At 38.8% G+C, this 26,591-nt stretch overlaps 2 protein-coding genes across 5 annotated transcripts; one reads left to right on the top strand and one right to left on the bottom strand.

The window, feature by feature from the left end:
* Window positions 1-1,048: 1,048 nt before the first annotated feature.
* bcl2l12 (BCL2 like 12) lies at window positions 1,049-9,851 on the top strand. The gene is made up of 8 exons (XM_029437536.1): window positions 1,049-1,140; window positions 2,449-2,629; window positions 3,320-3,518; window positions 5,096-5,318; window positions 5,602-5,706; window positions 6,622-6,698; window positions 7,020-7,283; window positions 7,923-9,851. Exons 2-8 carry the CDS (start codon window positions 2,451-2,453, stop codon window positions 7,962-7,964), a joined length of 1,089 nt encoding a protein of 362 aa, XP_029293396.1. The 5' UTR covers window positions 1,049-1,140; window positions 2,449-2,450; the 3' UTR covers window positions 7,965-9,851.
* On the bottom strand, window positions 9,678-24,055 carry tspan4b (tetraspanin 4b). Of its 4 annotated transcripts, none has more exons than XM_029437537.1 (8): window positions 23,850-24,055; window positions 23,581-23,739; window positions 17,121-17,312; window positions 16,907-16,981; window positions 14,951-15,046; window positions 14,291-14,404; window positions 12,565-12,648; window positions 9,678-10,349 (listed from the first exon to the last, which is right to left on the bottom strand). In XM_029437537.1, exons 2-8 carry the CDS (start codon window positions 23,725-23,727, stop codon window positions 10,281-10,283), a joined length of 777 nt encoding a protein of 258 aa, XP_029293397.1. In that variant the 5' UTR covers window positions 23,728-23,739; window positions 23,850-24,055; the 3' UTR covers window positions 9,678-10,280. The 4 variants fall into 4 exon arrangements, with proteins under 4 accessions (XP_029293397.1, XP_029293400.1, XP_029293399.1 ...); XM_029437540.1 differs by lacking the exon at window positions 23,850-24,055 and adding an exon at window positions 17,559-17,628 and having other exon boundaries at window positions 23,581-23,650; XM_029437539.1 differs by lacking the exons at window positions 23,581-23,739; window positions 23,850-24,055 and adding exons at window positions 17,559-17,628; window positions 21,140-21,412.
* Window positions 24,056-26,591: the final 2,536 nt, after the last annotated feature.

Raw genomic sequence — 26,591 nt, forward strand, 5'->3', positions numbered from 1 at the left:
TTTTAAGGGAAGAACTTCAACATCTAAACTTTAACCTTTAAGCACATACAATCATATGGCAGTTGCAAATGTTGCACAGCGCAGAACAAAAACTGTTCAAGTACAAGTCCCTGATTCATTCTCTTTGGTGGTTCCTTGTCGGTGAATATATATATATTTTTGGACCTCACTCTAACAGCTACCCCACTGACATTTAGTTTAATATACATTATTTTCACTGATATAAGCCATAACACTCAAATTGTCATTTTCGTTACAAATGGTATTTTCCATCACAATAATCAAAGTGATGGAAATGACTGTTGTGGAAATGACGTTTTGTAATATTTAACAAGAAATCTCATGATATGTTAGCATGCTAACGTCTGCTTTAGAGCGAGCATTAAAAAAAACACAAAATAGACAATACCTAATGTTGTTTTTCTTATTATTTCTACATTCAAAGGATATATGAGCTATAAACATATTTTCGATTGACCAAATATTGACCTTGATTTTATCTTGTATCACTTCCCTTCATGGAGCTATCTTTGTGCTGCAGCCATGTCCTCTCCTGTCACATGACTATGGCTGTGATCACCAAGTGTGGTGGAAATGACAGGGACCCCAAGGAACAGGTGTTCTTTTTACTTAAAAAAAGACATGACATACTAATATATCTTACAATACATGATACATTTAATTAAAATTGCCATTTATGTGTCATTTGTACATTCAAAACTTAGCAGGTTTGAATATCCAAAATTAGGTCGTGCAACAACAACAACAACAACAACAACAACAACAACAATGTGTGGATGTCATATAGAGTAGTGTGTTTGCTTAAACTCATTTGCTGATTTTGTTTGTTGACCATGAAATTACCATGTTCATCAAATCTCGAAAAAGTTCAAAACTTTAATTGAGCTCTTTATACTGCTGGTGGAAATGCTAATTGTTTGACTGGATACAGTAAAAACTAATCATATGTTCCCTATCAGAGAGAAATTATGTATCTAAAAATTCTGGCTATAACCTCAACACGGACCTGCCTCGGCTCCTCCCCGTGCTCACACCCGGCGGTGCAGTGTAGCTGCGCACGCACACAGCAGAGAGGACCGCGTACAACTAGTCGAATCTCGGCCAAACACACAAATAGAGGTACGAACACAAGTTTCATTGGAATTTATTTCCGTCTGTTCTTTATTTACATCTCATTAAAGTAATTGAAATGTTTTTGTGAACTCAAAAGGCTATTTACTCACTTCGTGAAAGTTAAAAGTGTTGTCCTACATAAATCACTCCTTCGTTTACATTTTCAGTAACGCTAGCCTTCAATTACTCTCGTAAGACTTTGTTTGTACTGTGTACAATTGTGTTGTAAAGGCGTTTTACTGTTACAGTTGGTGGTGTGCTTTGAAAAAAAGAACGCAGTCATGTTAGCATTTCCTGGTGCTTGTTGAGGGTGAGTGAGCGGAATCCTCCCGTCCTGTCTGCCCGACCGGTGCGGGTTCCCTACCCGGTCCCATACTGTTACTCCTCCTCCTTTAGCGTGTGTGTGTGTGTGTGTGTGTGTGTGTGTATACACACATACATACATACATACATACATACATACATACATACATACATACATACATATGTATATATATATATACATATATATATTGTATATTGTATATTGTTTTGGACCATATTATACTGATATACTATGCATGTTTCTAGTTCTCCATCATTAGTACAAGTAGAAAACAAAGCCAATGGGCTGCTTTTATCTCAGAAAAACTACTATTAATATAATATTTACAATATATAAATATATAATATATTTCCTGTTGATAAGATCATTTTTGATGCATGCAGCTGCAGATGGTTCAGAAGAATCAGTGGATCAACACAAACTGGTTTGTCCAGGTGTGTTTGTCTGTGTTTGTTTTGCTTTCCCTTAGAAGACTAAGACTATGACATTTTAATTTAATTGAGCTTCATCACTTCAAGAACTAAAGCTAAGAAGCTTTAGTTCTTGAAGTGATGAAGCTCAATTCAATTAAAATGTCATAGTTGTTTGTTCAAAAGTTGTTGGGGCTCATGGTGGCAATTGCAACTAATCTTTTCCCATAAATGACATGGCAAACACAGTGTGCATGTGGGTTTAATTTATTTCAGTATTTTAAAACCAATTAGGTACGTAAAGCCTGACTGTTCTGTCAGTTTGTGAGAATTAGATTGCCTGACTTAAAAGTGCTTTTAAAATACTATTAAACATGTTTCTCTCTGTTTGTAAAGTTTATTGGAAGTGAGGGGGGACTACGTGGGGTAGGGGCCAATGGCCACTGCACTTTACTTTGACACTGCGACTGGTGTGATCCCATCAAAACATGGTCTCAGTTTCCTGTTAGTATAAAATGGCAAAATACATAGATTTCTTACATAGATGTACTGTTCTGTTTCTGTTTCACCTTGTGTTAGAGATGTCAGAGTCTGCAGGCCGCAGTTCCTCGGTCTCCTCCATCTCTTCTATCTCTCTGGTGGAGATCAAGGCTGAGACTCATCTCGTCCTGCAAGCTTTCCTCCATCGGACCCTTTCCATCCCCCTGAAAGAGAGGCCCGGCACAATAGGAGGGGTCTACAAAGATCACAGCAAGTACAGGTAATGTACCTCACCACTCTGGGCTTCTGCTGTTGCATTAGTTTTGGCTTGTTTTAACAACACACTCATCTCCTTTTACCTCAGACAGGATAATGATGTCAAAAATGATCTCTCGTCTCGGCCTTGGCCTTGGCGAATGTGGTTGCATTAAGACACAGTATAGGTAATCACAGAGAGCAGGTGACATAATAGTCTTGTTTACGGTGCAATATCAATTAGTGTGACTATGACTCAATGTTTTGAGATGTTTCCATAAATCAAACTAAATACTTCAAGGGCCATGGTGAAGTCAAAGTTCTTGGTTCCAGAAGAGGCATTAGAATTCAAGTTCAATAAACTCTTGAGTATGTCGACCCTGAGTTAAGTCTGTTGGCTGTGAATGTGAAAATCCATCATCAAAGGACTGCTGATAATTCACTTCCATAATACAATTTCCTTCCAGTAGAGCTAGAAATTTGAATACACTCATATCTGAACATAAGACAATATTCTTTTCACAATGGAATTTAATGATTATTAATATTCATTATAATTATAATTACTGAATTAATAATGAATGAGTTCAAATTGAATGAGATCTACCTGTATCTTTTATTATTAGATAATATTTTTGAGGCTCCCCTAATTGAAATTGTGTTGAGTCACGGGATAATTCTGTTGTTCACCGTACTTTGATCCTTTTCATGCTAGCTCCAAGCCTCAACCAAAAGCAAAGGATGGGAGGGATTCTCCAGCTGTAGATGTCTATTCAGCAGACGAGAAGAAGACTGGATTCAAGGACTTTATTAAGCAGCTGCCTCGTAATAACACCATACGCCGTCCCGCCAAAGACCCTAAAGGCTCATTGGACAGGGACAGTAGGGCAAAACCCATCAGAGACCTATCAGAAGTAAGTGTTCTTTTTATTAGGCACTATACCCCAATAAAAACAAGTCACATGTTGCTTGTTGATAAGCAGCAGTCCCTCTAGTGATGGGGCTTAGCGGATGATGATAACATCAATGTCAACCACTGACCACATGTCCGTGGTTTCTTGGTATACTAATGGCTTTGGTGAAACCCCAACATTTTCTTCAGTGCATGAACCTTATACAAAATACCTTAACATATAGAGAAGAGATCATGAACGCTTTTCATTCTTCTTTCACAACCATAAAGTGATTCAGTGTGGAAGGACACTGCCTGTCATTCTAATCAAGGTTATTTTAAACATATACCATAGAAGTGTAATTGAGACATTGACCTCACATGTATGTGAGCAAGAAAAATAACAAATGAGTATATATTTCTCAAACGATATTTATGATATTAGATAGACCGTCTTTCTGGGAAGAGATTAGTTTACCTTTCGGTAAAATTGGTGATAATGCAGTAGTGGAAAACGACTGCGTATTAGGGCCGTTATAGGTCAAAACAAATAACAACAGAGCAGGGGAGAGGGTTAAACAATCGGAATTTCTGGGATTAAATTTGGAAATTTACGACAAAAAATGTAGATATTCTGAGAATAAAGTCCCAAATTTGGAAGAAAAAACCTCATCACACTGCGGTCAGGTCAGTCGTCACTCACATCTCCGAGGTCAAATCAGCAAATGCTAAAATTGTAGTTCCCCCTACTGACATGTATGGTAAACATATATTCAATCGGCCCAGATCAAGTTGACAGGGACTTGGCAAAGTTAGCTGGAGGATACATGTGTGACTACGTCTGGTATTAAAAATAAGGCAGTACATACAAAATACTTATAAAACGGACATGTCAAATCAAGCAATCTGATTGGTTCTTAGCCGTGGTATAATGAGCGTATATCACGGGTAGAATTGTAGTTACTTTTCACAACAAGTCAGTATCCCTCCGCATCTGAGAAAAAGCTACAACCGTTGAGTGTGTATTTTTCTTTCATATTGCCACACTTGGTAACTGTTTTATAAAAGCAATAGCTCACTTCAGACCGTGATATATGGTCATTATATCACAGTTAAGGGGGTTGTACCACGCCCCTTAACTGTGATATAATGACCATATATCACGGCCTGTCGTGAGCTATTGCTTAAATATATGGAAATAAGATTAAATGGATATTCACAAGTAGTATAAAACATGTTATCTGTGTCCCTTTTAACTGAAATACTACATTTCATCTAAATTGTGGAAAATTCCTAATAATGACATTTCTGACTGTGTTTGTATTTAGTTAGAAATGTTTAATATGTTTAAATATTTAGTCAAGCATTTTACTGTATCAATTTAGAGATATGCACTTATAGCTCCTCAAGTATTCAGAGTCTCAGAGAATATCTGAGTTATTTTCTTGCGATATTACCCCCCTCCTCCGACTCTGTAATTGTTTTGTTTTTTTTTACCTACAATGGCCCTAAAATGCTGTCCTAGTCAAAACTGTAGGCAAAATATTCATAACACACCCACATCAGAATCACAACACTCAGAAGAACCTGTTCCAACAGGATGATGTCATATCCCCTTCCTCTACATCCGAAGAAGATGACAGCGAGAAGAAACAGCCGAAGAAGCTGAACCAGAAGAAGATAAAAAGAAAGCTCTCCAGATTCTTCAGGTTAAAGTTAGAGAAAGACAAAGACAAAGAGGGGCATGGAACTCCTCCTCTGAGGCCTTCCACGTTGTCACTTGACAAAGACCTAGAGCCTGCACCGGCAATCATGTCTCCCAGTAAGCTCCTCGCTATAAAACTACTTCAACCAGCTTTATTGGCTGCTAAGCCTAAAGTAAACATTTTAAACTGGGATTTGTCATTTTTTTAAATCTTCACACTTGAATAATTTGTGCCTCCAAACCAATCTGTGTATTAATGTAGGTTGACTGGCTAACACAGATTTCTATTGAGAGCTCATTGTTACTGATTGCATCTGGTTATAACCTGTGTTGTTGTGTGGACATGCACTCAGCAAACTTATGGGCGTGACAGCAGTAGTGTGTGCTTTATTTTGTTTAGACCACCCTCCTGAGTTCTATAATGAAGTCGCAGAGAAGCTGGAAAAGATTGCCCAGCGGTCCACCAGTATAAAGAGACAGAGTCCCACAGCCCAGCCTCCACCAGGTAATCACACACACACACATGCTCACACACAGATACGCACACACAGGCACACACACACACACACACACACATAGATACGCACACACACACACACACACACACACACATAGCCTATAGCTAGCTAGACCATAGGTCTTCAACAGGGGGTCCAGCGCACTGCAGGGGGGTCGTGAAATTGTTTCTAGATAAAGCAATAATAAAAAAAAAATGTAATTGTTGCTTTGCGCATGCACATTCCCTCCTCCGCTGTACTTCGCGAAGGGTGGCGACACACACCTACAGACTCCCCCCCGTCGCATGGACCTCTTCAAGCCTCTTCTGTACAATATATACAGTAGGGGGTCCCTGCACCACGCTACACCAGTTTGGGGGGCCTTGGCCTGAAAAACGTTGAAGACCCCTGAGCTACACAGTGAGCTTAACACAGTCTCAGTAAGAACTCACGACAGCGTCCAAGTTTGAAAGACTTTACTGTAACAGACTAAAAGCAGAGCATACCAAGATGAACTAAATAAAGACTTCAGTGAGGAAATGTAATGAAACCATAAAGCACATCAAAACTACTAAAGGCGTACATTTTGTGTAACATATATTTTTTACAATATTCTTCTCTAACGTTATTATCCAAAGAAATATATTAAATACATGTTTTCAGAGTTACAGAGTGTGCCTTGTCAAGGGTGACAACACCCTGCTTTAAACAAAATGGCCACTGCATAACATGCAGGCAGTGTTTTTCAACTAAATGACTGCTATAGGGCCAGAATACACTCATGGATATATTACTCAAACTGGACTACCTGGTTTGTATTTCATCTATCAATGAGTGGACTTTTTTATTATTCTGAAACTAGCTTTAGTTTCAGAAGAGGATCCACTTCGAAAGTTGTAAAGTTGTTGCTTCTTTTCTTTTAGTGGTGTGTGAGAAAGAATCCGTGGTGCAGCAGCTCTCTCAGGTGCTGTCGTTGGAGGGAGATTCTATGAACACTAAGGTAGGTTGTGGTTCATCATGATGTGTGTAAAGGTTATATATACAGTCCATGATAAAGGTGATTATCCATTGGTCAAATATTGGCTTTGTGATGAGAGTAGATTTTGATTATTGGGGATGTTTGACCCACTCATTCTGTGAAGTAACATCAGTAAACTCAACTTGAGCTGCGTGTGATGCTTTACACAAGAAGAGGACATGTGAGTCCAGCTTTCTGGACATAGTTTGTTTTGTTGATCTTTATGCTTTGCCAGCTACCATTTTCATGTACCTAAAACTAAAATGGCACTACCTATTTTGTTAATTGCATATCCTTTTACAGATCCAGTCGGACCCCTTCCTACGCTCCAGCTTGGCTCGTCTCTCCTATGCATCATTTGCCAAGCTTCTAGACACTTTCAGCGGCAGTCAGGTATCAGGGGCAGCAGCCCTGCCGCCAACTGCTAGTCCAACGCTACGACGCATGGCTGTCACCATGGAGGTATCACGCCGGATAGTGACAGCCACAGGAGCCCAGCGCATGCAAGGATATGCAGAGTGCTACATGGAGACCTTTGCCCCCTGGGTCAAGAGCCAAGGAGGATGGGTGAAGATTTTTAACTTCCATTATTACAACAAAGGCATCTCTGATATAGATGCTGGGATTCCAATAATGTCAAATAATAGCCTTTGCCTGCATAAACTGGGTAAAAAGCACAGAGGGGGTGGGGGGTGTAATTTACCTGCACCATCACATGGTAAATTCATTTCCACTAGAGCCCGACAAATATTGGACATTTTGGGCAGATGATGATATTAGGGAGTAAAACGAATTCCGATATTGATACATTGGCCGTTATTATTATATATGAATATATTAAGTTTATCAGTACTGATGTCATTTTGGACATTAAAGTTTGTGTTCGTTGAAGCTTGCAAATTGAACAGACACTTTTTTTTTGTCTGATGATGAAAGCATGTACACTTTCTTGTGCAACCCAGGACTATTTCAGCAGATGCAGTGGAGTAGTTGGACAGGACAGTTGGTGGGGTGGGGTCAAGAGAAGGATATGAAGTGGTTTGGGCTGAAAGCATCCTGTACAGTCTGCTTGCTCATCAGGGCACACGTGCTGATGTCCAAATTTACACATGTAGAGTTTTGCACCTATGTGGATTTTAAACGTATATTTTGAGCATTATTTGACTTTGTTTATACTCATCACCCAACCTTTTATTTCATCTTTAGGAGAATGTGGTATATTTGGAGGAGCCTGCAGAGTGCGACTGAGTTCTCAGAGCTCCCAGGCTGGTCAACACTGAGCTTTGGATGATGACATCAAAATGAAGAGAGGAGGATGGACCTTACTCTGCTTTTCCACACTCTCATCTGGACTGTGACAAGGTTCCAGAAGCCTCTTTGATTTATGCTCATCTGGGATCTGGTCATCAGAAAGTATGTTCACGAGGGGTTACTGTTTTGACATGGTCAGAATAAGAAGCTATTTGTTATATTGATCAGTGTGGATTATTTTATCAAAAGGCCAGTCACTCACTTTAGCAGGATGTAATTAGTAATGAGTTCTGATGGGTGGTTTACATTTAAGCCTCTCTAACACACTTTTCAGTAACATTAACACAACAAACACTACCATGTTCATTTTTATTTTATTGTTGTTGTTTGTTAAAGGAGCAATCTCAACCATTTGATTAAAAGACTATCACTGTCAAATTCATTGACAGCTCTTTTGGTACAGATTCAAGACTTAAACACTGAATCTACGGGTATTTCTATTGTTTACATCATTCATGTTTAAACATAATTAAAGTGAACAACAATGTGAAAATTGGTTTAAAAAAACAGATTATGCTTTTATGTAATATTATGTTTTATATATATTTTATATCTGCACAGTTGGCACAAAGGACGAGGTACAGTGTATTTTCATTGTGTGAGGGGCAGCGATGTGATGTGATTTCCCTGCATCGCTGGATCCCACTAGTGGTGAAGGAAACTGTTCTTTTGCTATTTAAGTATTTTATTTTTAATTATATTTTTATTCGCAGTTTTACTTTGACATCAGAGGAAAAAGTGTCAATGCAGGATCTATTTATTAACAATAATCTCTAAGAAGGAGTGGGGCTTGCAGAGAAATGAGGGTGGCAGGTGTGAAGAACAGAAACAACCCCCACCCATTTGTAAGGACAAATATTTATTTAATTCACACATGTTTTAAAATCATGTGTATACTTCTTGGGTTTTTTTCTTCTATTTTTATAAGCATCTTCAAATGACTCTCATGTGACACTTTACTGCCTGAAGATACATCTTGAGTTTCCACACACAGACTACATGACAGGGCCTGTTTTCTACATTTTAGTCTGGAACATCACTGGCATTGATTCAGCTTGGTCAAATATGAACCACGATTACAGGTGGACATGACTCGCCATATGTCTGACTATTTAAACAAGGTGTTAAAGATAAAAAATTAAGCATTCTCTAACTGCATGCTTCATGTCTCTCCTCACATGTATTTAGACGCTACTTTTGGTCGATGGTTTAGGAGTATTTAGAGGCAGCAGTATGTACACTTACAGTACACTTTTCAGGCTGTGTCTACAAGGTTGTCATTTTGATTGGTTGCTAATCAAGAGATTCTATACAGAGCTGGTCAGAGGCAGAGATCCTTTGCTCTAATTAGAAAAGTCACTGAGTTGGCAAAATGAAACTGCAATAAAACACATTAGTGAAGATTGCCATATGATTCAAACAGTCTCCATAATACTAATGGTATATGATCTCACTGTTTTGCTCTAACACAACTTGTTACAATACATGCAGCAATAAAGTATTAATATAAAAATATTGCTGTGATGATTCGATGAAATAGATTAAAATGAAAGCACTGTAAAGTCACTGTACTTCACTGCATGATCAAAGTGCTCATATGGTATAGGAATAATATTCAAGGCTTAAAATGAATAACAAGTGAGCTAAGTGCTATGTATAAATGTTTTTATTTTAGTTTAGTTTTTTCTTCTCCACCTCCAACATTTTTCTTGCAGTCCTACTAAGTAACATGATGCATCTTTTGTTGTTTCATGACACAAAAATATTCCTATACGAGACAAAATTCTAAAATGAGCAACACTGGAATAAAAATAGTGTAAAATACACAGATGTGGGTCTTTTTTTTCTTGAATTATTATCTTAAGATAAACTGGTCACTCTCCAGGAGCAATGCATTAAGGTTGTTGTCATTAGTTTTGTCTGGAGGCTGATGGTTTTTAGTGGTAAAATGAAACCATATTTAGATGCCTGGTACACATACTACACCTCCTCGGTCTGGTACTACTGGCTCTGTCCGTACCGTACCGCCAGTGTCCATTGATAGTTTTAGTTGGATAGTGTTACACTAGATTTTTGGGGAATCTTGGGAATTTGTAAAAAAAATGCCATAGGGCATTTGAAAGGCACCCATGCCAGGTCTGAATGCTGATTGGAGGTTTTGAAAATGTGGATCATGTTGGGCGGGTGTATTGAGATCCCAAGGAGTTTGTGAGAAGCCTTTCCATCAAATGCCAGTGAACAGCTGGTCTGCAGTCAGTCCAGATGTTTCTCAGCGCACAGAATTTGACAGTACATCAGCATGGAGAACACCAGGGCCAAGATCTGACGAGAAAAGGTCAGATAAAATTATAACCTGCCAGTGAATAGAAAATGCTGAAATGACTTTGAATTGGATCCTGTTGAAGCAGCCGTTTCCCCACAGAAGCTTGTTTCTTAAACAAATGTTGACATCTCAAATTATATGAAAATGCTTCGTCTGAGGTAGCCAACTGACACAATGTAATATCATAACAGCAACTTTAACAACATAACAAACTATAATAGAAGGGAAGTACTTCTACATAAAGCAGGGTTTCTTGTACACAGAGAGACTTCTGCTTTACTGTATTGTCCTAGAGTGTCTAGTTATCTGGAAATACATTTTTTACCCAAAAATGCAGAGGAATCGGGGAACTTTTTTTAGTAGTGTCTGCAAAAAAGGTAGGAAATTGCTTAATAGGGCTACTGCAGGTCAAAGTTAAAGGCTGTGAGCGCACGATAAGAACTAAAGGTGACTTAGATCAACTCAGAGCTTCCCCCGTCTGGATTTTGGCAGGTGTACAGCAAGATGACCCTGTCTTTTAATGGTCTTTTCATGGATAAATCAAACTGAAACAGTTAAAAGTGGTAAAAAAAAAATTGGATTTTGAAGAGTGGGGGGGGCATTTCTCCTCATCCCCAGGTGAAATGACGCCCTTGCACTCAGGACCACGAAACAACTCGAGAGTGTTTCACTGACACATTCTACATTATAGTTAGAGATTTCAAAATTCTGTGAAACAGCTGTAATAAAGTCTTCCTTTGAAAGATGCTTAAATCAAAGTAAAAAATGCATACCTGTCAACATTGGAATTTCAAAATAACGAAAATTTTAAACGGGAGGACAGCGGGAAAGAAAGAAAAATACGGGATAATCCCGGGAAAAACGTGACAGGTATGCAAAAATGTGGCCGGCCATGTTTTGAGCAATCAGGAGTGCTCACACACTGACACACAATCACATGTAGCATCGACACTGGACAAGAAAGACAAATTTAATAAATTGAGGATTATTATTATATTATTATTATTATTATTATTATTATTATTATTATTATTATTATTATTATTATTATTATTATTATTATTATTATACTAATTATAATCGTAATGTTCTCTTCCTCGTTTAAGAACGTTTTTGAAAATTATTTCAGGCATGTGTTCAAACTGCATGGAAATCTAATGCTATAATATGTTTCAAAATATTTCTAATTTCTTTGGAAGAAGAAACAGTCGTTATTTATGTTTAGTTTGACTGAGATTTGACCTCATTTGCATATTTTTAGACTCGCTGTAGGGCACCAGGAAAGAGCATGGCACTGTGTGTGTGACGGTGCCCGACACTACTCTGTTAAAGCTGCATTATGGTGTTAAATAAACCTTTTCCTTATTCTATATTATTGTTTATACACTTAATACAATTGTACTTGTAGTTTTTCTTTTGGAGATACATCTGTCCTCGAATTTTGATGGTGGGATTTCAGGTCAAATCTAATTGTATTTCATTTTCTAGAATATTAATTTCAGGGTCATTTTGAGGGATTTCTCTTGTTTTATTTAGTTTTTACTGTTTCATTGCATACTTTTCATAAATGTACATAAAATTAGTTTATTTAATTGTTTTAATAAATATTTATTAACAAAGCAAACGATGTGCAGCACTAGTGTTGGGGACTAGCTCTTGCTGTGTGTGCACTCACTGTGCCACTCTGAAATCTGAATTGTGCTGTGACGAGAGTATCTTCCATTCCTTACATGATTAACAGATAGATCGAGACATTTGTACCTTGAATTATTCATTGTTGCACAAATGCACAGAACAGAGAACTTGATATAGGCCTACAGTAAAATACATGTACATTTAAGGTCAAAGACAACACTATGTTGTTTTTAACAGACTCAAGTACATTCACATGTCAATCCACAGGATTTTTTTAATTCAGAAATTCGACTGCATCTCTGCTGTTCTGCTGCTAACACTCTGGATATTTTCACTCGTTTGCAAAGAAAATATCTAGCACGCACCACCCTTGTCAGACAAAAACTTCTACAAAATGTCAACTTTTAAGGAAGTAAGTACATGTGTAAAGCCTAATAACAATGTGTGTGTTTTATAATCTGCTGGGTTTGAGGCTTTATGAGTCCTCGAAATATGGAAACAATCACTAAGGTCAGAGAGAGTTTAAACTTGCAGTATAAAATAAACAAAATGCAAATGTTTACAAAAGGAGATGAGTACCTGGACAACACCAATACAAACTCCAAACACCAGGACTGAGGGGATGTTATCCAGCAGCCACTGCCTGGCCTTCTGATAACACGGCTGCAGAGGACAGACAGAGACAGAGTGAGGGAGGGGAGGGAGGGGAGGCAGATGGAAAAGAATAAGTATACTGGAAGTAGAAGAATAACATCAGTAAAGAGACAAAGTGAAGGAAAGATTATTAACACTAACAGACAAATAAAAAATACCAAAAATACACTGAAGTAGACCGTCTCAGAAGCTATTGAAAAGATGATTGCAGTTTAGTATTACAACCTTTGTCATATTTGCTTTGGTCATCATTCCCTGAGATGTGGAAACACAGCAAGAGTGCAAACTCCTTTGGAAGATAAAACAGTAGAACAGTAAAAAGTTTGTGCTTCCACTTTGACCTCCTGTTAAAAATAATCTGGATGATCGTCTGACAGTAATAACAGAAAACACACACACACACACACACACACACACACACATTGCTGCCAGCTGACTTAAACAGTTCCTAGGTCCTGCTGCGTACAAGATATTTTAACTGTCTAATTCTCTTAATAAACTAAATGTGAATTTCTTCCAGATGGGTGAGGGTATGGGATTCTTTCACACATGAAGAATGTGAGTGATGTTCCAAATTTTGAAAAAACGTGTGTGCAGTACCTTAACTTTTCAATTCCACTTTTTGAGATCTTCCCTGTTTAGTCCCATTGTGGCTCTGACTGAAATGGCAATGCCAGTGTTTCAGCATATTTAAATACATTAACTACAAATCACATGGTTTACATTACCTGCTGGTCACTTTTTGGTCTTAATATGTTTCAGTGCTGTATGAAAATCAACTTGCAGAGACTTGTGCCTTGTTTGAGTCAGTAATCATTTTTGAGAAATCTTGTGTGTGACTTTTTTTTAAATAATCAATCTGTACTTCTGCAAAACCAACAACAACATAGTGGCTATAGGGACAAACAAAAAGTTCAATATTCAGAAGAGTATTGAAACTTCAAGTACAGAGCCATTACGAGAATAGAAAGGAAGAGGGCACTTTGTGTACAATGTGCACTTTAACAGTAGCAATACCCCCACCCAAATTATGTTTCCATATGTCGAGTTTAGTTTTTCAGTGGTGGAGATGATGAGCAGTTTGGCAGCTTGTATGGCAGCCCCTGTCGTCAGTGTATGAATGTGTGTGTGAATGGGTAAATGTTGACATGTAGTGTTATATGCACTTTGAGTGGTCAGAAGACTCGAAAGATGTGAGGTGCTCGTCCATTTACTTTCTCTTTAGAATTGAGTCTGTGGTTGACTTGTCTAAAGTTTCTGTAAAGAGAACAGGTTATCTCTGTGTTGTTAGTCTAAACACACACAGCAGCCATTAGTGCTTCATTTTCATTTGCTGATAGCTGTTCTTTACCTTTAATAATAGTAAATAATTATATCTGCCTTGCTTTGAAGCAAGACCCACTGGTAACAGGAAGACAATCATCACTGGAGTCGGAGTAACTTAGCCATAAATACTAGATGCAGTGTGCAGTTTATGCCAGGAATATTTGTGGCTTTCTTTTTCAGACTAACTCATGCATCTGGAACAAGTTTATATTTCATTGAGAGAATCAGACAAAATAAAAACATCTTTGTTGGTTGAAATGTTACCCCTCTAGACTCTCAGTGCTCCAAAAGCCCCCCTTATAGTGTAGCTGAGCAGCAAACCAACCTCAATCCATCCATCTACACACTGGTCTGTCCCAACAGAGCAGCAGGAAGAGGGCAGCGTTCCATTCAGCACATCATACCAGTCTGTTTTGTTAGTGACTCCACAGCATTTGAACTGGGAGAAGAGACAGTAAGATCAAAGTATTAGAGCAAAACCACTTAGCTACATAACTCATGTATACACACAGTATGAGCGCTTAAGTATACTATCTGTGTCTCAATTCAGGGGCTGCAGCCTTCGGAGGCTGCATTTGTAGACGATTACGTCACAGTGGCCGCGACAGGGGTGTCCCATTTCAGCGACTCCTTCAAATGCAGCCGACAAATGCGGCCTTCTTTTGCCGGATTTGGTGGATACATCTGGGAAAAAATGCTAAAGTAAGCCATCAACTGCGCTTGATAACTTCTGAGAGTTGCTACCGGAGCGGACCGTCTCATTTCGTAGACTGCTCGGTTCAGGCTTCGCGGTCTACGGAGGACCCAGCCTCTAAAGACCGCGAAGGCTGTGTCCTCCAAAGGCTGCAGGTCCTGAATTGAGACACAGTTAGAGTGTACACACTGATGTCCCTTCTTTACAATCGCAATAGTTTTACTACCACTACAATATATTTTAACACTTTGTTAGAAGCATAGCCTACTGATCCCTTAAGGCTGTGCTCACCATTTTCTGGACATTGTCCCAGGATTTTTTCAGTCCAGGTTCTGATTTATAAATCTTCATACCTTCCTTTAATTCACCTTGTGCTTTGGAATCCAGCTAACAAAAGGAGAAAAAAAAAGACACGTTATCCATCTATCCATTAGCTATTTACCCCCTTATCATTTGCTGGCTTGAGCCCATGCTGAAACTGGATGCGATGCTTGTTTTTTTATTGTGGGAGGAAACAGACACGTAGAGAACATACAACTCTAATAATGATTCCATCAAATATTTTTGTCAATTAATCAATTAATTGTTTACTCTGTAAAATGTCAGAAAATACTAAAAAAACAACATCAGGCAAAAAAGTTAAATGGATTGTTGTCTGACAATTTGCCAATCAAATGATTATAATTTGATGAAGCAAGCAAGATAAATATCCTGTTCTTGAATAAATAAATAATCTTTGTCGTGTTCTCTCACAAAACAAATCCTTAAACTGGAGTACCGAATGGTATTACTCCATTTCACTGAGCTTGTGACAATCTTTGATGAACATGAGTGATTAAAGAGGTGATATTTAAGGGAGCAATGTGTAATACCTCGCCATATGCGCCAAATAATAGGAGTCAGCATTTCACTTCTACTACTGGGTCCATACAATTTAAATTTAAAGTCATAAGTTGTAAGCTGTACTGTCCGTTTACACTTTGATTTATTAGTTTGTGTATTGGTGCTGCTGCACACTCTCCTCCCAGCAAAGTAATCTCCCGGCAGCGGGGGGGACGCAGGCAAAGGTGCAAGTAATTTTCTCGATTCTGACACTTATTTAATTTGATTTATACTCATATTCTTTGTCCTCTGGTCTGAGGGTTGACTGGAGCTACAGTGACTCACTATCACCTCTAGAGGAACAAGTGGTATTACAGACTGGACAGAGCGCAGCTAGCTTTTAGCATGCTAACTTCGCTAGATATCTCTGCAGCACAACACAGAGACGTCTTTGACATAACGTCAACACTGTTACCTCTTCACACTCTGTTGATAATACTACATTTTTGGAATGTTTTAAACAAAACTTCTGACATATCATAGACTATTGCTTTAGCTATTGGACTCAATTTCCCATGATCCTTTGTGTCTAGACCCTCCCTCACTTCCTGCTGTCACCTTTTCGCATGTAGATATGAAAACTCAGCTGATTAAACCACAAGACAACTATCGCGGTTTCCTCACAATATTCGTGAATTTGTCTTTTTAACACAGCGACACACACAGAGCTAAGGACTCAAAGCTCAGAGCACGTGGAGACGGTCACAGGACCACACACACAATCTTTTCGGCGCGCCCCCAACAGGCACACGCACCCACACACACACACTCTCTCTTCCACACACACACACACTCACATTTGTGTACATATTCCCTTTTGATTGTTTAGTTTTAGATATTGTGTGTTTTGACATTTATTATCTTATTAATAAATGCTGTTTGTAATATACATGCTGGTTTGTTTAATGTTGTACAAGAGTGAGTGCTGCCAACCTTTACTATCAAAGAATAGATTTCTCTAACAGTTATCACGACTAAAAAGAGGAGAACAAAACGTATTGAAAAGTAATACCGATATTTAGGATTCCTGAAGAGTGATCCACAAAGAAAATATTTGTGGATTACTATTACTAATATAAAGTGTTTTCGATGTCATTTACTCATCTAACAAAATAAATATACTTCTATGTTATGAAATGTTACCACCGACATCAACATAATTGCTTAGATCAAATGTAACAATACACCACACCAAGTGTATTCTAGTAGTCTATTTATTGTCAGTTATGTTTATTTTAGATTGCTTATTTTACTCTCATTTGAATCTTATTCTCTTTTATTTTATTTGACTGTTTCAAGTTGGAGCGCGTGGGAAGAGTTTCACTGTCTCTTTGCTGTGTACATGTCATTAGCTGGTGAGCTCACCTTGTCATGGAAGATGTGTATAACCAGCGTTAGAGTCACCTCTGTCAGCACCAGGAGCAGAAGGATCACAAAGAACTGCAGAACAGAGAAGAGCAGTTGGAGATTGATATTAGAGTGTATAGAAAAGCGACCTACGCAGATTATCCCGACTGATGTTACTGTATTAAGATCACCTTTGTTACCCCCCCCCCCCCCCAACCTGTGGACCTCTTACCATGAACAACAGGCAACGCTGCTCTTTAAGGGCTCCAAGACAACCTAGGAAGCCAGTCACCATGGTGATGCCACCAGCGACTAGCAGCAGATTGGCAGCTGAGAGGGATGGAAAAGACAGGGGAAGAGAGGAAAACTCTGCCTGTGTGAAGGACAACCACACTCCAATGCCGAACAAGCCGCATCCTCCTAGCTTTTCAGGAAATATAAAATCAAGCCAGTTAAAATGCATTTTGACTGGATTAATCACAATGCATTTTCTCAAAAAAGGTTTCTAGGAGCAAGTGGAAAATCCCTAATTGTCAGTGACATAAGGGATTGACTTGGCATGTCTGTGGAAGTCAGTGTTAAATCAATTCAGAAGCATACAGTAAGCCAATTCTAACTTAACTCTGAATAAACAAATATGACAACAATGTGGGACAGAGCAAATACTAACCCAGAAGATGAGGTTAAAGACAAACATCAAATATTTGACACAGCACAAACACCCCCGAGACACTGACATCCTGCAACAGAAAGAGGGAAACAGAAGAGCAAGAGAACTATGTTGAAACTATGCTTCATGTCGCCGGAAACTCAGAACAGCTACTGTAGCGCCTTGAGATTGCTTTTAGCTTTGAAAAGCGCTTTCATGTGGGTTACTATTGGTAAGTAATTAACTGAAGGATGAATGTACAGTCTCTTTTATGGCTTTTTTGTGCTGTGTTTTGGGTTTCCTTGGCTGGAGTGTGTTCAATGTGCGTGTTTATCAGTATACAATGTACCATCTCATTTTCACTGGGGACCAACATACATCACAATCAATACATAACAAGAGTGAAAGGTATACAATCAAATCAAACAAAAGGTGTGAGGGGGGAGCAAGTCACAAGGAGAAGGAAAAGGTGTTTTGTATAGAAGAATGACTTTGGGTTCGAACTATAGTGGTGGAACAGGCAGCTGAGCTCAGAAAGATGGCTACTGCTAGTGGTGGGGCTAATGTTACAGGACAAGTAAAAAAGAGAAATGCCTGTCCCTGTTTGAGAGTATTTTGGATTTATTCCCATTCAGCTCATTGATGTATTCAGCTGGTCCGTCTGTCGGTTTGAGACAGAGAGAGCGTTGTGCGTTACGTTACAGCTGTGAACGTAGCAGTGCAGTTATGGTGGAGAAGGAGAAGACCCAAATGCAGTACAGAAGACGAGGCTTTTAAAATAAAGCGAGCTTTAATGGAACAAAGCTGAAAGTACAAAAGGTAAAAAGCAGGGTTTTCAAGCGATTACAAAAATTGATCAAATTAATTACAAGCTTTGTGATTAATTAATCTAAATGAATCGCATATTCTTCGTGTGCAAACACGTGACAAAACTGTGTGACGTATGCGTGCGACGCCATGTTGGTTGGAATACAAATCAACAATGGCGTCTAAAGCGAACAACAATACAACTCCGACTTCTTCAAAGTATTCTGACTCTCTGGAGTCCTCTGCAAAGGCAAGATTCAGAGGAAAAAGTCCAAATTTGCGGCCTTGACCCGTACACGCTAAAGCAGTCGGATTATATTGAGGATTTAGATTACCGCCGATTGAATATCCGGATATTGTGAACTATCTTGTGCTACAAACGTCGTGGGCAACCAACGCACAAATGAAGGCATACAAGAGCTTAGATGCTTATCATTTCTTTGTTTCTGGCTGGGTTGGTAGTCTTCTTACCAAACCACTGAAAGATGACAGGGTGCTCATCCATGCCCGTGTAAATCACTCTCAAAGAGCTCGAGATACACCGCTCAAGCCGTGGTTTGTGAGTGAGAAGAGCGCCGATGTTATCCTCGCACACTGTGATTGTATGGCTGGATTAAGCGAAGCATGTTCTCACATTGGTGCTTTGCTTTTCGCAAGTGAAGTAGGCTCAAGAATAAGCAAAACAAAAACATGCACAGAAGCAAATGGCTGCCATCATAAAGCTTTGCCGCATCTCCTAGTGACGAGAAGTAAGGTCTTACAGTGTTCGGGTATATCATAAGCACAAATGTTTAACGTAAACATTGAAAACATAGCTTTAGCATGAGCTCTTACCAGATACAAGTGGACGCCACACACACACGGGTGAATTGTGCTTTTTCTTCTGTTAAATCCTCACGATTTATGTTGCTAAACCACAGCTTACGGCGTTCGGTAGACAGCAATTCATCCCTCTTTTGTGGATCGTTGTTTTTGATGATTGTAGGAAATCTAAAGAACCGTTTCTCTGGGTCACGAGTAGCGTTATTACCACAATTATACACTGCGCACAAGATTGGCATTTTCTATCAATCTTAGACGTTTAAATACAAAGAAAATTACGGGATGAACAAGGGATGACGAACAAACAAGGAACACTGGGACAGACAGGCACTAATCACAAGGGAACGAGACACAGCTGGGGGAGAAAGGCAAAGACACAAGAGCAAGGTGAATGGATACAGGAGAATCAAAAATCACAGAGGGAGGGAAAAACACAAGGACAGGAAGTAAAACAAGACACGTACGTGAATATTTTCCTACGTAAATATAGTACGTAAATACCTATGTGAATACCTATGTGACTACGTTAGAGGTACGTTAGATATAGGCTACGTCGGCTGACGGTGAATCCTACAGCCAATTTATTGATAACGAGTGAATAACCTATTCCTACCCTATGTTAAGATTATGCCTGATGACGGAGTAACTTATTAAACGTGTTTCTACAGTACAGCTAGCGTTCAGCATTTTAGCCGTTCTCCAGCATCAGCATGACATGAACCAAATGGCACTTTTCCAGCTCCGTTGGCCAAACGCTTTGATACGTTTTATATAAGTAAGTGATACGCTATCAATGTTTGACATACGTATAATAATTTGTTATGTATTCGTTATGTATACATCAGCTACCACACTGCTGTGGAAAAGTTGGACGTATTTGGAATTTGACAAATTTTGAGCTAATTTTCATATACGCCGGCATATGTTTCTGCTATACGGAACTGTGTGACAGGGCCGTATGTCTGGCGTGTTCGGCGTATCGTCTGCGTCCTTCAAACGATCACAACTTACCCTTAATTTATATCAACCTATTGCCGATATTTCGTATGGACCGGCATACGTTTCTGTCATATGGATATGTGTGACAGGGCCTTAAGATGGGCTGACCTTTACGGTGTTCAGTTCTGCTCATTTCAATGACAGGCCACTCCTTTGCGTTTCACTCAGCAGCTTCATGTGACTCTTGTTTTAAGACTTGTAAACATTTATGTAGTGAATAAGAGTTTTCTGATGTTTTAGAGGGCTATTTCATAGTTTGGATGGTGTTTCCCTAGTTTTGTCCTACAGTAACTTTTTATTAAATCAATGTGCATGTATGTTAATATGTTTGTTTCACTGATTTGTTTCTGACTAAGTGGTCCTTACTACTGACCACGCACAGGAAGTCAAACTGCTGACAGGAAGGAAGCTCCCTCCTCTCCTCAGTAGACCTAATAATACTGCTGAAGCCATTTCCCAGGACCACAGAGCACAGATCTTATACGCACCACGCTGTAATGCTGCATGATACAGAATTACTGGATGGATTTTGTATTGACTGTATAAAAGTTAGAAAAGGGGGGAGTAATACTCCCACATCACAGTATTTCATCATCAGCTTTTGCTATAGCAAAGGTATGGGTAGTTTTAGGCACAACAAGTCTAGAGGTCCTCATCAGGTACATGTACACAGGTCTTTGAAGGATTTGTGAGGACAGCTTCAAAGGAAACTTACTGTTTCCAGTGCAAATCTGACCTGACAGAACCAATCCTTTTTACTAAAGTAACGCATTATTATTGTATTATTGTATTATTATCTGTGTGTCTGGCTTTTGGCAGCCTAGTGTGTCTAATGAAATGTACAGATGTTTACAAATGGAATTTAGATAGACTTTACCTGAAGATGAGTTTCAATACTTTCAAATCCTGTCTTTTAAAATCCTCCTCTTTGTAACTCCCTGCTCCTTCACCCCCTGATTTTGATCTTTAATTACTTTTCCTTTTCGGATCTCCTTTGCTTTGGTCCCTGAACCAGCCAGGCGTTTCAACCAGCTTTCTTTTCTTCTCTTCCTCTTTATTGTTCTTCACTGGTAGAGTGTGTCTGCCCGCTTTCCCCAATTAACTTGTCCTCTTCCACGATTTTGAATTTTATATTGATTTTATGTAATACTGTCTGGAAAAAAATATTTTTGTTTCCTTGTGTTAGCAGAACTGCGTCTCTCTCTGCTCTCTCTCTCTCTCTCTCTCTCTCTCTCTCTCTCTCTCTCTCTCTATTACGCCTCTATTATTTCCAGATGTGTGTGTGTGTGAGGGTTGTTGACCGTCCTTCTCTGTGTTCCTCCCCTTCCCATTTTTTTTTGCTTTTGGTCCCTCCTCCAGCCCAAAGCCTCTCTCAGCTTGTCCTACTTATCCAACTTTTGTTGTCTTTGTTCAAGGAAATGTGTCTCTCTCTCCTGTTTCCTCTGTCTCAGTGATGTTATCTGCTGTACATGCATATACTCACACGGCTGCACCTACAAGCATGCCTATTTCCTTTCCTGACCAAATGGTGAATTAACTTCACATTACTGCTGACTATTTTCAAAGCAAAGAGTTGTGTTTCAGAGTTGTAAATGTTTCAAGCCAGCCACTGCTTTCTATTCCTCTTACTACAACATACACATCTTGCAGAGGTTTAAATATGTGTTGCTTTTAGATGGCTGTAAATAAAGTTAAACTGCTCTGTAAATTTGGACCTGGTCAGTTTTGGTTTTGTTTGTGTTCAAAAACATTTATTCAGTTTTACAACGTGTGGTTTTTAAGTTTCACTTTCACTTTTACAATGTAGTAGGTGCAGTTTGTACCATCTGACTAGAATTGTAGTGATAATGACTGATAAGGCCATTTAATCGGCTGATACATGTTTTGAATTGCTTTTAGTTTTAGTTGGAGGAGTCACACTGACATTCGTAGACCAGCTGGTGCACGGTGTGCAGTGCACTGGACTGTGCTGTGCATCCTGTTGAGCAAACCACTTAGAAAGAATAAAGTGATGTCCAGACTTGCCCCTCTGTGTAGTCTCTCTCTCAATGTTAAAAAAATAAAGATTGTTGGAAGAGACACATATTACTGCAAAATAAAGGAGTTCCAACACATTTACAGCAGCCTACATCTCAGTTGCAATTTTGTTTGCAAGTTTGGTCATGTAAAATTCATATTAGCACCTGTAAAGTAAAATCACAAAACTCTTATACAGACCATGCAAATAAAAGCAAAATAAATACTCAAAACCTTTTCCTTGGTAACATGTTAGTAATATGTTATTAAACTTCTCAGATCAAGGTTAATACATTAAAACAAACAATGTACACAATGTTAAAATAACACACATGATTTGAGACGGACTGTTTTCAGATTTTAACTCATCACTGGCTCCAAGTTTCAGGCAAAAGTTAAGATTTTCTTTCACCTAACAAAACCTCAGAAAATAATAGTTGTACAACCTGAAGCATTCCTCTTCAAGGTTTTGTCATTCCCTAAATGTGTCACTTCCTCTTTGTGGGAAGAAGGAGTATTCCGCTTTCTGATGCATGATCAGCTTGTTGTTGACAAAGCAGAGCAAAAGAGAAATCTATTTCTATACTAATTCAGATAAGCAAAAACAATTTTTTTTTGTGATCTTTCAAACAATGGATCATCGCCATCATTTTGGAAAATATTAATTTCACTTCTAATGTGATTTGTCTCTCTGTGTGATTATGAGTGCGTATGATGTGATGACGCGGTCAGGTCATACTCTTTATTAAGCTTGAATATCGCCAAAACACAAAAAACATGTCTAAATAGGAAAGAGCTGTTGTGCTGTACAAATAGATTCACATAAATCGGAGCTACTGGATCGCTGCAAATCACAGAAATAACTGGAATCCAGGAAGCAAAACGTAGATTTGTTGTTGCTATTTTTCTCGATTCACATAATACATGGCTTAACAGTGACATCAGACTCTACTTGTAGCTTAAGAAATTATTATTTATACGTTTTCTTGCTCACTGCTGGATGCTTTCATTCACTGCATTTGTCAACAGAAGAGCATGGTTGACTTTCAACCTCCATGCACATGTTTCCAGCCTGAACAATGTTGAACCAGAAAGCTTCTGCACAAGATGATTCCTGACCACATGTCACTGTCTATGGACCGCTGGTTCTTTGCTTAGTTGTAGGATAGTCCTGCCTTTAATTTAAGCAGGTAATTGTTTGTTTTACTCTACTATAGGCAGCCATGTTGTAGGAATTGGTTTTGCCTAAATGTTAATAACGTTGGTTAATAATACCCCAATAGTATTTATACAGTTCCTATTATACACAGAGCCTTGCTTGACATATAAACATTCTCATTTCATCTGTATTATTGTGTGCTTGTGTGGGTCTGTTTGTGTAGTAGTCATTTAATCTTACCTGTCTCTGGTTCCAGGGTAAGCAGTAGATGTGCTCAAAGATGTTTCTACTGTGTGGGATGCTGAAGCCAATCTCAAAGTTAAAGGTTTTGAACAGGAGGCTTCTGAAAAAATGCTTCTCGATCAGATGGAAGCGGTTCAGTGCCATGTGAACTCCAACCTGAGAGACAGGCGGTGTATCAGTTCAAAGTGACACTCGTAAGAGTATAAACATTATATTCTTGGCAGCCAAAGGAGTTAAACCAACAGAATAAAATATCTCTGACTTACGTAGCTCCTATCTCTGCGAGTGCCTGGGGAGAAATGATACTGGATGCTTCTGCTTGTATTACGTTCAGTGAGGTCTTGAATTTCTTGAGAAAAATGAGGAGAGAAAAATTGAAAATCTTAGGAAAAACTGGAAAAGTGGTGTTGCTGAATGGCAGTGTTTTCTGATATTTTGTCTAGCACCACCAACGGAAAAACAATTCTAAAGAATTTATACAAGATGCTGTATCTCATAATCGATAGGGGAGTTGTCACTTTTGTGACAGCCTCAGAAGTGGCTGTCCTGTCCTTCCCAGGTTGTGTGCTTAAACTGTGTTTCAGGAGGTTGATTGGTGGAGCTGAGACCTCATCATCTCCTCGTCAGTGATTCAGCACACCTGAGCATCTTCTTGGTCTCTTCCCTCTGGCCAGCTGCCTGCTATTTGTATTGTGCTTGTACTTTGTGTCGCATTTACTTAATTAAACAATATAGCAAAGTTATTGGATTGTGTGGTGTAATAACATTTTAAATATCTACTGTTTAAATAATGTACAAGTTCCCTTTGTCAAGCAAGCCAACTTCCATTTCATGTTAATATGGGGGTGTCATTTAGATCAAACCAGGGCCAACTGCCATTTCATGTTAGCCAAAGTTTATATAAGGTTTAAGCAAACTGCAGAGTTAATCAAGTTATCTAAGAATATGAAAACTTTCAGCAGACTATGTTGTTTATACCTTCCAATACAATGGGGATGTGTAAGAACGAATGCAGGGATTACTATCAAGGCTTTAGACTTTGAGTCTTTGAGTTCCATTCTCCTGAGAACATTCAGCACCTCTACAAATGTTAGAACAGAGATGAAAAGTACCTGTTGGACCGTGTTTTTTGATGTCAAGGAGAACAAGATCACGATCACAAATGACAAGGGTCGCCTCAGCAAAGAGGACATTGAACGCATGGTGCAGGAAGCTGAGAAGTACAAGACTGAAGACGACGTCCAACGTGACAAGGTATCTTCTAAGAACGGCCTGGAGTCGTATGCTTTCAACATGAAGTCAACTGTGGAGGATGAAAAGCTTGCTGGCAAGATCAGTGAAGAAGACAAGCAGAAGATTTTGGCATCACTGCTCCACTGCCCAGGTCCCTGATCTTGAAGCGAGAGAAGTTCCTCTGGGGAACACAGGTACTCTGCCACACATCCAGACAAAAACAGCTGAAAACTCTCCTCTTCATCACTGTTTTATGCTTTACATAGAATTGAATTAGAGGGAGAAACTGGGTCAACCAATGCTTTTGTGCCAATATCCCATATTTACAGTGATGAGCGGTCACATTACATATTACATATACCAGATATGGTGCACACATACCCGTTTGCTTCAGAATGGAGGTTAATGAAATATTAAGTTCAAATTCGACTTTATGACTTCAAGGTTGATGTGTGTGTATGTGTTGAGCAGACATATAAAGCGTGGCACCTGAGCACAATGTTTTGACAACTGACAACAAGACGGGGAGCAAAGATAAGCTATTGAAAGCTAAGGAAGCTAGTTGCTTCATGAAGATGCACTGGCACCTGTATCATCTACATTAGACCAACTCAAATCTTCAGTTGACACCCAAGACAAACACATTAAAGAGATTGAACAAGATGTGTTGACCACGATGAAAGAATCACACAGCAGAGGAAAAATTAAATAATGAAAGACAAAGACGACTTTGAATTCCGGAGAATATGGAGGGTTATGCTATTACATTTATGAGACAAGCTGCCTTCAAGCCATTTAAATATTTTTTCGACTAAAAGAACATCAAGAAACTCCCTGATTCAGGGTTTACCATGACAAACAAGTGCTGTTCTTTGACATGCCGAACAAAGCCATACAGCCACTGGGGATCCAGCTGATGATTTGAGATGAGCAGGTTAAATCTGATCTCCTGCCTGAGATCATCACATCTGATTTCAGTCCACCCTTTTTATTCACTCTTTTCATAATTGTACTTTCCCCCAGTTCTTTATATATCCATGTTGGGAAAAAGTATTATTTATTGAAATATGTGGAGTTAAGACATTTAGTATTATGTGGTGTGTCCTGAGCATCACTTTGCAACCCTGCCGTTTGAGATAATTAGTATTCCCACGTGAAAACTTGGCGGCAGATTGCTGCTTGCCCACCAAAGAATTTTGCAGTCTGGCTTCTTCACAATCAGCTAGAGCCTGGTCACATGATGTCATGTTTCTCTTTAAAATGAAGAAGATTAAATACACCCTTATATACCGTCACTGTATACCTATATATCATTTTGTTACTTGACTATTTCAGACCTAAGACCGTTATATTGAATGGTGCCTGCATTGAATGGTTTTGCTTTATTTATTTCATGCGAGTGTGTCTGTACGTGTGTGTGAATATATATATTCATGGGATTCATGTATAGTGGTTCCTTTTCTATATACAGTACATTACTTTGTATAGAGTCACTACCTTTGATATATAAATAAATATTAAATGTAAAGTTGTGCCTGTCTGTGCATAACCTTGTTGCACTGTTAAAAATGCTGACACAGCAATGCATTTTGGTGAGAAACCCTGAATGTAAACATAACCTTTGTTTGTATACTAGTAAGCTCTACAGGTCACCTTCAAGTTGCTTGAGAGAAGAACAGTGTTGTGAAAAAAGTTCCACCTTAATCGTTGTTGCCTTGAGTATCATTAAAAATACAAAATACATAAACAACGTCCACTGAAAACATGCATCAGAT

Source organism: Cottoperca gobio, chromosome 8 (assembly GCF_900634415.1).
Source record: "Cottoperca gobio chromosome 8, fCotGob3.1, whole genome shotgun sequence".
Classification (NCBI taxonomy): Eukaryota; Metazoa; Chordata; class Actinopteri; order Perciformes; family Bovichtidae; genus Cottoperca; species Cottoperca gobio.

What these genes read in the sequence shown, in the direction of transcription:
- bcl2l12 (XM_029437536.1), top strand. Translation starts at nt 2,451, where the DNA reads ATGTCAGAGTCTGCAGGCCGCAGTTCCTCGGTCTCCTCCATCTCTTCT. An exon ending in AAAGATCACAGCAAGTACAG is followed by an intron (nt 2,630 to 3,319) that starts GTAATGTACCTC and finishes TTTTCATGCTAG; the next exon opens with CTCCAAGCCTCAACCAAAAG. An exon ending in GAGATTCTATGAACACTAAG is followed by an intron (nt 6,699 to 7,019) that starts GTAGGTTGTGGT and finishes ATCCTTTTACAG; the next exon opens with ATCCAGTCGGACCCCTTCCT.
- tspan4b (XM_029437537.1), bottom strand. Translation starts at nt 23,727, where the DNA reads ATGGCACTGAACCGCTTCCATCTGATCGAGAAGCATTTTTTCAGAAGC. An exon ending in AGCGTTGCCTGTTGTTCATG is followed by an intron (nt 16,982 to 17,120) that starts GTAAGAGGTCCA and finishes TCTGTTCTGCAG; the next exon opens with TTCTTTGTGATCCTTCTGCT. An exon ending in TTTGTATTGGTGTTGTCCAG is followed by an intron (nt 10,350 to 12,564) that starts GTACTCATCTCC and finishes TTTTCTCGTCAG; the next exon opens with ATCTTGGCCCTGGTGTTCTC.